Here is a 14,197-nt window from a genome sequence, read left to right on the forward strand (position 1 = left end):
GCCTTGTTCTGGGTGATAAACAGGACTTCTCTTTGGCTCTCATTTGAGGTTCAGATTGAATACTGATTTGTTTATTCTGAAACTTCTGAACAACTGGTCAAACCCAAGGCAAGGGGAGTCACTTAACCCAGAATGACTTCAGAGAGAAAGAAGCTAAAGCCTGTTTATTTGATTACAGATCTCACAAGATAACCCTACAGTGGGTGAGATGCTTAGTACTTTGCTTTTTACATCAGCTCCACACTATTATTTATTATCCCTTCATGGTCCAGCCACCCCCACCCCCCAAAAAAATCTTTCTCCAGGCCCGAGAGCCATGCCTAAATGTCTATACTGTCATAAGTTCTGAAGCGGTTTCTGTGGGTAATGCCTGAACATGCTTGCTGTTTTAGAGTAAGGTCCCGAGCGCAAGAAAGAGACAAAGAGCCCCTACAGGAACGATTTTTCCGACCACATTTCCTGCAGGCTCCTGGGGATATGGTAGCTCACGAGGGGCGCCTCTGTCGCCTGGACTGTAAGGTAGACTCTAGTACACCATTCTTGGTTCCAAATCTGTTCATATTTTGTATTTGTTTGTTTGTATGCACCTATTTTTGTTTGTATTTGTTTTATGGTTGTTGTTTTTTCGGGGAAAGGGGACTGAGGAACAGAGAGAGAGAGAGAGAGAGAGAGCACTTTTTTGCCCACAAGGTTCTTTTTGGAGCATTTAATACCAGACAAAAGTATTTCATAAAATCTTTAAGTGTTTATATCTTAATAAAAATTACATTGATACTGTACCAAGTTAACTCTATGCTTGTAAAGACAACCAAAGAGGTGATGTAATTCAGACATTTTCCATATGGTACCTGGAAGGTCTTTATTACCATAAAGGCATAAGGATGATTTTTGCATCCTTGAAGTGAATTGCTGTGAGGTACAGCCTTTGAAAAAATTATAGTCATGAAAAGATGGCTCCAAGGCAGTTTATGAAAACAGAAGCTGGTTTCTCTTACTAGTCAACACCCATCACCTTTAGCTAGTCTACATTCTAACTCTTCCACCATAAACTAGGTTCAGTTAAACAGTATGAATATTTCTAAGTATGAACAGTAACTGAAGACACCCCTTCTGTCCGAACGATGTAGAATGCTATGGAGATTTAGACACAAATTAGTAAAGGCTTAAGTTTAAGCATATATAGAATCCACTTCTCTAGGTGGTTCTTGCTCTCCCATTAGTTACCTAAATAATATTTGGGATTAACTTCTTCCACCCTAAACCCTAAAAGACACCCATGACTGGGTCCCATCCCCAAAGATTCTGATTTAATACAGTAAGTGGGCATCAGGATTGTCAAATACTCCTCATGTGATTATGACACACAGCCAGCTTTGAGAACACTGGTTTAATGTCTGTGCCTTCCTTGGCTACCTCTTGCTTATTAGGTATGTAGGCAATATCTCTGAAACTGATCCCACAGGCCTATTTTATCTATCTATTTAGCTTTTTAATTCTTATTCATTCTAATCTAGAATATAATCATGACCTGAATTGGGGTCCAAACACTATACAGTTTAAATGCATACGGCCACCCACCTAGACCCCTCTTGTCCCGATGTTCCTGAGGAGAGGCTTCTCAGCACTGACGTTCTGTCACTATCGATGTGGTGCCAGACAAGGATGAAGAATTCAGCCACCAAATAAATCTGTCTGTCCTCAGTCTGTCATTTGCCTCATCTGTCCTGTTGTTTGTTAGGTGAGTGGCTTACCGCCTCCGGAGCTGACGTGGCTGCTCAATGGCCAGCCTGTGCTCCCCGACACCTCCCACATGATGCTGGTCAGGGAGACCGGAGTCCACTCTTTGCTCATTGACCCGCTCACTCAACGTGACGCAGGGACCTACACCTGCGTTGCTACCAACAAAACTGGGCAGAATTCCTTTAGTCTGGACCTCACTGTAGTAGGTAAGGTTTGCTGCTGGGACCCCTAAACAGAACTCCCTCCAAAGTGATTGCGGAAACATGCAGAGCCTCTGATGTAATTCCTTAGTCCTTTGCCCCACCGAGTCTCATCTTAGTTTCTCCTTCACTGTAATAAGGGCCATGTTTCCTACGTTGCTTTCGAAAACATATCAGTAAGCTAAAAACATAATATGGTACTTTGTGTATATCATGCTTGCAATAAATGGTAGTCATTGTAATTACTAATTGACTATCAGGTCAATTCAGGTCACCTGCCCTACAGCTCATCACTCCTGGAACACTCCAGGGTCTCCCCCCACCCCAAGCTTCCATGCCTTTGCATCTGTGGTCCCTCTACATGGAATGCCCTTCTTTGCCTAGCAACCTCTTACTCATTCTCTAGGACTTAATTCAAATGTCACCACAAAGGCACAGTGGATCCACCAGGTTACATCCTCCTCTGTTTCCATAGCACTTAGTAAAGGAGAGACTCTTACAGCACTGGTGGCTTCGGTGTAACTATTTTCCCTTTTGCCTCCCTGAAGACACCATGAGCCTCTGAGGTCAGAGATTCTGACTTGTTCTTCTGTGTATCTCTGATGTCTGACTCAGTGCCTGGAACGTGGAAGGCACTTGAATCTATAACTAAACAAACAAACCCTTACCTTATAAGATGATGTGAACAAAACACTGTCACGTCCACAGATAAGGACAAAAAGTCATTGTCACCTGGGAGGTGCCAGCCCCTCGGGGCAGTAGTCCAGCCAGAATTAGATTTCAGAATGTATGAAATCTTGTGCTGGGCTTTCTCCCGCTGTCTCCCTTGTATGGCCCCTGAAGGAAATCAGGGTAGCTTCAGAATGCTAATCCTCTCTCTAAGCTAGTAGCTGTCTCCTCAGTATAGTTTTTTCTTTTTCTCATCCTTAATTCCATCTCACCAACAGAGTAGGAAAAGCTCATCCTGCAAGGATACGTTGATTGCAGCTTTTACTTTTTTCCCACAATTTTGCTATTGACTAGGGAACCCTGAGATATGAGGTAGCTTTGCCTTAATTGGTTCTGTGGGGGGAAAAAAGCCTCCTTAGGAAGCATAATTTGTATGTGTGGTTTTTTAAAAATAGTATACTTCTTTCAACTTTTCTGTAGCTATAAAATTTTTCAAGATAAAACGTTGAGTGAAAATTAATATATCTTCTACAAAATAAACTCCTCTAAAAAAGAAAAAAAAAGATATATTTAGTACATATATTGTTTCTCAAAATTTACTGCTGAGCAATAAAAGAAACTCCCTCAATTCCACACCTACCATATGCGTCCCATGTGTGTGACCCAAATCCTTGAGTGTAGTCCCTCATAAGATAGGCAGAGACAGTTTCCTCATTTCTTTTTTATCAAGCTTCATTTCTGGAGCTTTTATCAAGGCAGTGATCTTCACTACGAGGCTTGAGAAGTGTTCTAAAGAAGAGGTAAAGGTGGGTGGGTGCTCACTCTGCTAGACTCCAGAACTGTAATTTGTTTGAGGCATGGACCCCAAGGCACTTATGCTTCAAACTAGCACTGCCCTTCTCTCATTCAGCCAAAGAAGTGAAGAAAGCACCTGTAATCCTGGAGAAACTGCAGAACAGCGGTGTTCCCGAAGGCCACCCGGTGAGACTGGAGTGCCGGGTCATAGGCATGCCTCCACCTGTGTTCTACTGGAAGAAAGGCAACGAGACCATCCCCTTCACCAGAGACAGGATCAGGTACAGCCTCCACCCTCGGTCAAGTTCAGTGAGGCTTGTCAGGCCGCCCAAATAAGTCTGTAGCCTTTTGAATCTGGTTTCTTTCACTTAGCATAAGGTATTTGTTTCACACGTTACTGTGCTTATCAAGAATTTATTCCTTTCTGCTGCTGAGGGGTAGTGCATTGTACACATGTCCCACAGTCTTAAAACCTTAATTTTTAAGCTTAAAAAGGTATGAGGAATTTATAAAGATCGTGCCTATTTTTTGTCATGTGTCTTCAGTCATATTAGCACACAGAAAACCTTTGACAGTAAAAAGCTAAAATAAAGTAAAGCAAAATAAAATATTAAAGTAATACTCCTTCTCCATCCATCACTACATGGCTGTTTTTTCAGTAACTTTAAGGATCCAGTTTCTTAAAGTGGGAGCTTTCCTTAATTCTCCCTAACCATCCTTCATTCTTTGCCATTTTGGTTTTATGCTGCAAAGGCAGCTTATGTACAGAAATTGCTACTGAGAATTATTTCTTCACAGTAAACTGAATTTGTCCTAGAAAATATTGGGTTTTACAGAATTTGGGCATCTAAAAAAGTCTATGTACATATAGGTCAGGATTTTTCTCTGGTAAAATATGAGCAAGAACAGAGAATATTCTTGAGTTAACACTTCAGTGTAAATTAATGAAACGTGTCAAACACAGCCTGAAATTCTGGTGTAATTATCTAGGATTGCAATATGCAGTCAAGGTTAGTTAAGAACTACTGACATAGAGAAAACAGAAGGAAAGAACATGCTGATTTGCTCCTGAACTGTATTAAGCTAAATGCTGCACATGCCCAGTTGGATATATTAAGAAATACCCCCTCCACCCTAAAGACTGCATACAAAAACTATTAGAACTGATAAACAAATTCAGCAAGGTAGCAGGATACAAGATTAACATACAGAAATCTGTTGCATTTCTTCACACTAACAATGAAATATCAGAAAGAGAAAGTAAAGAAAAACAATCCATTTTAAAATTGTATCAAAAAAAACAAAATACTTAGGAATAAACCTGACCAAGGAAGTGAAAGACTTATATGCTGAGAACCATAAACATTGATAAAGGAAACTGAAGATGCTACAAAGAAATGGAAAGATATCCCATGCTCTTGGATATCCCAGCGTGGTATTGGCACAAAAACAGCCATATGGATCAATGGAACAGAATAGAGAGCCCAGAAATAAACCTACACACCTAGAGCCAATTAATCTTCGACAAAGGAGGCAAGAATATACAATGAAGAAAAGACAGTCTCTTCAGCAAGTGGCGTTGGGAAAGCTGGACAGCCGCATGTAAATCAATGAAGTTAGAACACTCACTCACACCATACACAAAAATAAACTCAAAATGGATTAAAGACTTAAATATAAGACATGACACCATAAAACTCCTAGAAGAGAACATAGGCAAAACATTCACTGACATAAATCATACCAATGTTTTCCTAGGTCAGTCTCCCAAGGCAATACTGTAGAAATAAAAGCAAAAATAAACAAATGGGACCGAATGAAACTTATACGCTTTTGCAAAGCACAGGAAACCATAAACAAAATGAAATGAAAACCTACAGAACGAGAGTAGATATTTGCAAACAATGCGACCAACAAGGGCTTAATTTCCAAAATATACAAACAGCTCATACAGCTCAATATCAAAAAACAAACAACCCAATCAAAAACTGGGCAGAAGACCTAAATAGACATTTCTCCAAAGAACACAGCCAGATGGCCAACAGGCACATGAAAAGATGCTCAACACTGCTAATCATTAAAGAAATTCAAATCAAAACTACAATGAGGTATCACCTCACACCAGTCAGAACGGCCGTCATCAAAAAGTCTAAAAATAATAAATGATGGAGAGGGTATGGAGAAAAGGGAACCTTCCTACACTGTTGGTGAGAATGTAAACTGGTGCAGCCACTATGTAGAACAGTATGGAGGTTCCTTTAAAAACTAAAAATAGAGTTACCATATGATCCAGCAATCCCACTCCTCGGCATATATCCAGAAAAAACAAAAACTCTAATTCAAAAAGATACGTGTACCCCAATGTTCACAGCGGCACTATTTATAATAGCCAAAACATGGAAGCAACTTAAGTGTCCATTGACAGATGAATGGATAAAGAAGTTGTGGTGTATATATATATATATATATATATATATATATATATATATACACACACACACACACACATACACACATACATACATACATACATACACACAATGGAATATTACTCACCCATAAAAAAGAATGAAATAATGCCATTCGCAGCAACATGGATGGACCTAGAGATTATCATACTAAGTGAAGTAAGTCAGACAGAGAAAGACAAATATCATATGATATCGCTTATATGTGGAATCTAAAAAAATGATACAAATGAACTTATTTACAAAACAGAAATAGACACACAGACATAGAAAACAAACTTAATGTTACCAAAGGGGAAAGGGTGGGGGGAGGGATAAATTAGGAGCTTAGGATTAACAGATACACACTACTATATATAAAATAGATAAACAACAAGGCCCTACTGTATAGCACAGGGAACTATATTCAGTACTTTGTAATAAATCTATAATGGAGAAGAATCTGAAAAAGTTATATGTATAACTGAATCACTTTGCTGTACACCAGAAACTAACACAGCATTGTAAATCGATGATACTTCAATTAGGAAGGAAGGGAGGGAGGGAGGGAGGGAGGGAGGAAGGAAGGAAGGAAGGAAGGAAGGAAGGAAGGAAGGAAGGAAGGAAGGAAAGAAAAGACCCCATCCATGCTAACAGTTCATCCATCCCTGGCCTCTCGTTTTGGTCTACTCTCCCGTAGCTTTTTTACAAAGTTCTTCTTGCAATGTCCAGCCTGGTTCGGAAAAGAGATTTTTTCTGTACTTTGGTTGTGACAAGTGGGAGTCCTCCTGGGAGGAGAGTGGAGAGGGCAAGAACAGGTCTCAGCCATGGCTATTGACCCTCTTCTTTCCACCTTCAAGCTTGCCTCTGATGCTTGCTTAAAGCTGAATCCCCTTCCCTCCTGCTAGGGTCAGGGAGGGGAGGAGAAGCACTGCACTGCCTGATTTGCCCGAGTTTCCCGGAGCCCTAAACTCGACAAGGCCGCTTCTGCCCCCAGATACAATACGGATATATTCTTTCTTTTCTCCAGCATGCACCAGGACACAACTGGGTATGTCTGCCTCCTCATTCAGCCAGCCAAGAAATCAGACGCTGGATGGTACACATTGTCAGCCAAGAATGAAGCTGGCATCGTGTCATGCACTGCCAGGTTGGATATATACGGTAAGTGTAATGGCATCGGTTGATCCGTGTGTGACAGGGAGCTTAAAAATCTTTTTGCGGGGAATTCTCTGGTCGTCCAGTGGTTAGAACTTGGAGCTTTCACTGACTAGGCCCCGGTTCAGTCCCTGGTCGGGGAACTGAGATCCCGCAAGCCGCAGGGCGTGGCCAAAAAAATCTTTTTTCTTTTAGGATAGGTGTAGTATGTTTTCATAAATGAATTGGTTAGATCATATTTTAGTGCTTAAGAGATGGATTTTTAAAGTCATTTTATCCTAGTCACCTCAGGCTTTTGTACACTCTTTCATTTCACTATAAGGTTAATCTTCTTCCAAAAGAGGTTAATTTTTCTGTACTTCTAATACTAGGAGTTACAACTACTTCAGAGTGTACATGCGCTTGTACTTTTAATTACCCAGCATCTTCAGGCCATCTCCTTGCTGCCATGGGTCACCCACTGTAACTCCCTCCTGCGCGTCATTCCCCAGCCATACCTCCACCCAGCAGAATTTTCCAGACCCTATTCATTTGTTAATTAATTCCACAAATATTTATTACTCCAATCTCACAATCAGACTAATAATAGAGAGCTGTCCTAATGATACTGATATCAGATGACTTTTGTACAGTGACTTGTAATTTATGAAATGGTACCCTAAGATCCTCCTAAACCCATGAGATTATTGTAATTGTTGTTACCCTCATTTAAATGAGGAAGAAACGCAGAGACTCAGAGAGATTAAGTGACTACAGCTGGAATGCAAATCCAGGTTTTATATCGTTCCTTTGAGCCATGTTTCTAATTTTCAAAAAGATTTAAGAGATTAATCTTTATTAATGTATTTGTGTACTCTACTCCTGTCCTCTATAATTTTGACATTAACTGGTATTTTTGAAGACATAGTCCTTAACCCAAAAGAGTAATCCTTTTTTTTCCCCCCTCTTTTAAAAGAACTAATTTGTTGGCTTAATAAGTTTCTTATTCATTACTGGTTTAACATGATTAACCAGAATAACAAATAAGAAACAGTAACTCTGCCTAGAACCTGAGGTCCCTGCTATATATAGGTGCACACCAGGTACACCCGCACCCCCCTTTTTCATCTTTTTTCCTTTTTTTTTTTTTTTTTGGCCGTGCCGCGCGCCATGCAGGATCTTAATTCCCCCACCAGGGATCGAACCCGTGCCCCCCTGCAGTGGAAGCGCGGGGTCTTGACCGCTGGACCGCCAGGGAAGCCCCGGGTACCTCCTTTCTTTGGTACCATACAGGAGGGGTCTTGGCCTGCCATTTTCCCTAAGTCTAATATTTAGAGAAAATATATAGCTTTCTGGTTATTTTCCTTAATTCGTGGACTTGAAAAGAAATTCAGCCGTGAGGGACGCTGGCTCCAATGTACTTTCCCCTGGGAGGATCCGAGGAGAGACACGCCAGTGATACGTTTCTTAATCCAGGCTAATGCCTTAACCATTTCACCCACTTCACCATGTCAAAAGGAAATAGGTCTCCAACTAAGAAACTCATACCAATAAGCCCTGAAACCGATGACTCTGTCCCAGTCCCGCTCATCCGCGGCGGAGTCCCCAGTTCAGTTAGTCCCGGCTCACCTCTCCCCTGGCTCCCGTCCTGATCCCTCAGCACTAACGACGCGAAGCGTTGTATCCTCAGCTGGGACGGGGGAGTGGGGCAAGGCATGGAGGATTTGGGGTAAAATCAATCCCGTACGCCGCCCCGCAATCACTTCCTACCTGTCCGAGGAATGGGGACAGTAGGCATCCCTCTCTCTTCGAAAAGAGGGCTTCTAATAGTACCTGCTGTCAGGTTAAGGTGTCCGAGAGGGCCAGGAAAGGCTAAGGGGCGGAGGGCGGCGGGGAGGGACTTTAAACCAGTTCATGGCTGCCTTACTGAGTGCCTGCTCTCTTGTGGAATCGCTGTAAGTTTTGTCCTGTTTTGTAGCTTTCCAATTTTGATTTTATCAATTCACTCAGAGGCATTTAGATCCCGAAAAACTAATTCAAAAGAATGAAATCAACAAAGGACCCGTTTATCAGTGGGAATGCTACAAGGGTCCATAGCTTCGTAGGACCCAGAGCGTCAGCGTTCCCCACCTGGTGCTTCCCCTTCTCCACAGCAAGCTTCTTGGAAACCTCATGAGAAGACTGCTTGGTAATTTCAGAATTAGTGACAACACACAGGACTGAGCAGCTTGGATGGATATTTCATTTAGGCCATGTTCAAGCCTAAGGATCCTGGCTGCGAAAACCAGGGTCCCCTTTGGGCAATGCTTGGTGAACGTGGAAATTCTAATATTCTCTTTTGTCCCCGAACCATGGTTGATTGCACATGTTACTTTTCAGTCTTCTTGCTGTAACTCATTAGAACCTGATTAGGACGGTAGGTAGGTAATCGCTGATTAGGGTGATTAGGTGTGCGGTCAGAGGTCTGGACTCATCTTTTGGCTCCCATTTCCATAGATTTCTCATCTCCACCTTCTGAGGTGCCCTGCCTTGAGAGCCTACCGCCCTCTCTACCCAGCAGACTCCATGCTAGGTCAGGAGAAAATTTTGAGAAATCACCCTAGTCACCCACTCGTCCTTCTTACAGCCCCAGATTTTACTGGATTAGAATCATAGGGTTTGGAATTAGGGGATTAAAAGATCACCAGCCCAATTTCCCTCTTCCCGAGAGGGAAGGAGAGATTTTATTTCTCTCTTTTACAAATGAGGCATTTCAGACCCAGATATATTTCAATGCTTTACTAAGATCCCACAGAAAGTGTTGGAATGAGGACAGAATGCACCCCTGCCGTGTACCTGCTAGACTGTATTCCTTTGATTGTAACACATTATTTGGTCCATTTTCCAGCTCAGTGGCACCACCAGATCCCACCACCCATGTCTGTCCGGCCCAGTGGCAGTCGCTACGGATCTCTCACCAGTAAAGGACTCGACATTTTCTCTGCTTTCTCCTCCACGGAAAGCACAATGGTGTATTCATGCTCTTCTCGGAGTGTAGTGGAGAGTGATGAACTTTAAGAATGTCTGGGTGCCTGCTGTGTAAGGGGGTGGACTGTGGAGGGGGAAGGAAGACCAGCCAGATACGATGGTTTCCAAGCAACTGGATTTGAGTAAGTTCCCGCTCTGCCCGACCTGTGGCAAGGAGAGCTTTGAGTAAGTCAGCTGGGGACTCTTGCAGTCTCAGCTCAGGGAGAGATGGAGGGCTGTGCCTTTTAAGATTCCAACAAAATGAGAAGACAATACAGACGAACCAAAGATGTCATGCAGCTGCCATCCACTGCTTTGGGAAAAAGCTAGCATGCTTCCCTGCCCCCTGCTGCGTTGGGGTATTCAGGCCCTTCTAGGAGCAATTAGGGGCCAGATGCTTGGGCTGAGAGGAGTTGGACAGTACTGACCTTAGGAATCACTAACTCACTAAACAATGCAAAGGAAAAAGGCAGGGGGGGTCTCCACCACCTTTCATTGATTGCATCCATAGCAGTAGTTTCGGTGGATTTATTAAATCAGCTTCTACTTAGCACTAGGAGTCTGTGCCATACAACTCACATACGTGGAGAAGCACTTTTGATTTGCTTACCCTGGGTGTACTGAGCCACATAATAAAGTGCCAAAATGTGATTGAGATACCAAAAAAAAAATCACTGAAACACTAAATATTGCACAGTGCACTTATTCTATAGCCAAAACAGGGACCCACCACCCTGCCTGCATCATTTCCTTTTGGATACAATGGTGAGTGGTTTTTCTTTCTGACTACATATACATATATATATATATATATATATATATATATATATATATGTGTATATATATATATATATATATATGTATGTATGTGTATATATATATATATATATCCCTAGGCTCTAGAACTAAGGGGTTGTTAATAAACCAACCAGAAGGAAATCTTCTGCGGGGTCACTTTTAAAACTACAAGCTTCAGTTGCCACTTGCAAAAATATTCAGGCATCATCATCATCTGCCCATAGAATGTTGACTCTCCCGCTTCTCCCCTCGCCCCAAAAGTCTGCAAGTATATGAAGCAGTGAGAAAGGAAGAAATGCAAACCAGGAGAGGAAGTGATGGGAGAGTGGTTTTTGTTTTTTCATTTGCCCAAGCAAAAGCAAAGCAGTGGCTGTAGAAGGAGAGGTCTTTAATAGTTGTGAACTGCTTTGAGATCATTAGTCAAATTGCATTTTCTATACAGAAAATATTATGCTAACTGAGAAAGCGGGAGGGACAGAGAATGTGCATCTTTATTCTAACCCACTAATTCAAAGCCTGCCTCTCCACTTAAGGAATTTTTAGACTTAAGTTCACTGTGATATCCCAGTGCCTAGAAGAGTGCTTAGCACAAAGTAGACATTCGATAACTATTTGTTGGATGAATGAATCTTATATTAGAGAAATCTACAACATATGCACCAGTCAAAAAATTGCCCTAGGGATGGTCATCACGGCACAGTTTGCTCCAGATTCACCAGGGAAATGAATTGGAGTGTCTGTTACCAACTCCTTGTGCCCAAGTCCTTGGTGTTCTCTGAGCCAGACATCCTCAGCTGGCATCTTACTCAAGTGAACAAATAGTAATTGCTTAGAAAGGCTTGAAATTTTCTTCACTTCAAGGCAAGGATTTCCAGTATAAAAATAAATTCATTCACTCAAAAAATCATTTGTGTGTCCACTCTGTATAAGACGCTGTGCTAGAGACTATGGGCCATACACAAATATGATAAGACACAGTCCCTGCCTGAAGAAAGCTTACAATCTAGTGGGGGAGGTAAGAAAAAAGACATGTCAAGTGCTGCTTCTTTGGGTAAAAGTCTATTTTTTATGAAAGGGAAGTTTCTAGTACTCTTCATCCTATATTTTTCATGACTCTAAAATCATCTTAATTATTTTCAATCTTTATTTCTTAATTAAATAAAATACCATAAGTTACATCCTTAAGAAATAAAGATTTCGGCCAATTACTTAGCAGAATTATTAGACTTTTTCCTTTCTTATGTATGCAGGAACAATAGTAAAAGTATAGGCAACTGTAATGAAACTGAATGCATTCCATACAGAATGCATCCTGTAAAATATTCTGTTTCTATATTGGCTTCTATTATCAAATCTCTTTATGACCAAAGAGCATTTTCTAACTCCAGGATTGCTTCTCCACAGTTGGACACCCAACCTCCTCATCACATCTATTAATGTAAACTCTAGACAGTTCTCCTATGAGAGGATATTCTTCATCTCTATATGTATTCGCTTTCTGAATATTTTTTATCTGTTGTTTTACAGTGCTTAACACAGAACTATGATAAATATTATATTTGGCCACTAGATGGCACTGTCGAACCTAAAATATAACAAGCTTTAAAATTCCTCGAATTTGAACTTACTGGATTATGTTACAGGAAAGTTTCTGAACCTCAGCACTCTTGACATTTGGGGCCGGATAATTCGTTGTTGTGAGGGACTATCCTGCACGCTGGAGGATGTTTAGCAGTATCCTTGGCTTCTACTCACTGGGTACCAATAGCAGAGCAACCCCTCCCCAAGTTGTGGCCACCCGAAATGTCCCCAGACATTGCCACATGTTCCCCGGGAGGCAGGATCCCCTTTGTTGAGAACTACTGTGTTGAACAAATCCAAATTCTATTGGAATTCAATTACAACAAGGAATACTTATATAAGAAATTTTAGTTCTGCTGGATATGTTTGGACTCAACATACCCAAAATCAGATTCATCATCTTCCCTTTCATAAACCATTCATCATCCTAGTTTAATGATTTCTATTAATGGCACCATCACAGTCCTAGTAATCCAAATAAAGAGTATCCAAGTCATTTTTTGCTTCCTCTAATCAACTGACAAATCATGTTAATTCTAACTCCATTATTTCTTTTATATTCAGGCCTTCCTTTCTGTCCCCCTGTGGTTCCCCAGTTCAGACTTTCATTACTTTCTTAATTTCCCTCAATTTTTCTGACTTCAACCATAATAAGAGACTTCTAATTGGTTTTCCTGCCTCTAGTCCTGCTTTTTCTCCCACTCAAATCTAGCTGAGATCTCAGCATCAGATCATTCTTCCTGAAGTACTGCTCCAATCATATCATTCCCCAATTTTCGAACCCCCAGTGGCTCCCTGGAGCCAACCCAGGCCAGCTGTTCTGTCCTGTGCTATTCAAGCCTTGCTTCAATATGATCCCAAAGCTTTTCATCCATTACTCAGAAAACACACCCAGTGCACCAGCAAAGTTAACACAGGCCTCAGCTTTCCAGCCACATGGAAGCCCCCTGGAAGGCTTTCTCCCCAGTCCCCACCTACAGAAATCTTACCTGTTCCTTAAAAGCCATCTCAAATGCTACTTTACTGCCTCTATGAAATATTTTCTGACCGCCCCCCTCCCCCAGACCCCAGTAAAATATAATTCTACTTTTTTTGAAATCTTATAGCAAATTTCTTGAGTCTGGAAAAAGAGAAGATTAATTTGTATAGTATTTTATATAAAACACAGCCTCTATATACCTGCCTGTCTCTCCCCTTGCACTAGGCCAGTCTTGCCTGCACTAGATTTTAGCTACTTGTTAGTAAGGACTGTGTCAAAAGTTTGCCTTATACAGAGTAGGCACTCAATAAATATTTATTGGCCTAAATTGAACTTTAAAATTCTATGTAAGTCAGTATGTTTCCATATAAAATGAATTGAGTCTAGAGCAGTGGTTTTTAACCTTGGCACACTAGAATCTCCTGGGGAACTTTTAAAAATCCCAATAGCCATGCCACAACCCCAAATCACTAAGTCATAAGTTCTGGGGTTCTGGCATAGGCATCAGTATTTTTAAAGCTTTCCAGGTGATTCCAACGAGCAGGTGAGATTGAGAAGAATCATTTTATTACCATGATTTGATCACAGAACTTACCCTTGAGAGGTCCGAAGGGATGCAGATAGCACAGGCTGTAGCGTCGGCGTCAGTGAAGAATGTCCCTCCTCCTTGTTGCACGTGCAATGCATGCCTGGAAAGTAGAAATGAACATGCACTTTGGCCTTATGAGACCCTACTATTTTGCACCACACTCTTTGGACATGCAGCATTCATGAAGCCCTCAGAGAAATCTCCAAAACTGCAAAAATGGACCGGCGAAAAGAGGGAAAGTTGGTACAATCCTTCT

At 41.4% G+C, this 14,197-nt stretch overlaps 1 protein-coding gene across 3 annotated transcripts in view; it reads left to right on the forward strand.

Annotated features, from left to right (window-relative positions):
- The window catches only part of MYPN (myopalladin), a 75,563-nt gene extending 65,518 nt beyond the window's left edge, over positions 1 to 10,045 (forward strand). For all 3 annotated transcript variants that reach the window (XM_068548859.1, XM_068548858.1, XM_068548860.1), the window contains exons 15-19: positions 393 to 519; positions 1,739 to 1,946; positions 3,520 to 3,685; positions 6,882 to 7,015; positions 9,876 to 10,045. In XM_068548859.1, the coding sequence (XP_068404960.1) occupies positions 393 to 519; positions 1,739 to 1,946; positions 3,520 to 3,685; positions 6,882 to 7,015; positions 9,876 to 10,045 (805 nt within the window). The remainder of the gene's footprint in view (positions 1 to 392; positions 520 to 1,738; positions 1,947 to 3,519; positions 3,686 to 6,881; positions 7,016 to 9,875) is intronic.
- Positions 10,046 to 14,197: the final 4,152 nt, after the last annotated feature.

The sequence above is a fragment of the Eschrichtius robustus genome, chromosome 7 (genome assembly GCF_028021215.1).
Source record: "Eschrichtius robustus isolate mEscRob2 chromosome 7, mEscRob2.pri, whole genome shotgun sequence".
Lineage (NCBI taxonomy): Eukaryota > Metazoa > Chordata > Mammalia > Artiodactyla > Eschrichtiidae > Eschrichtius > Eschrichtius robustus.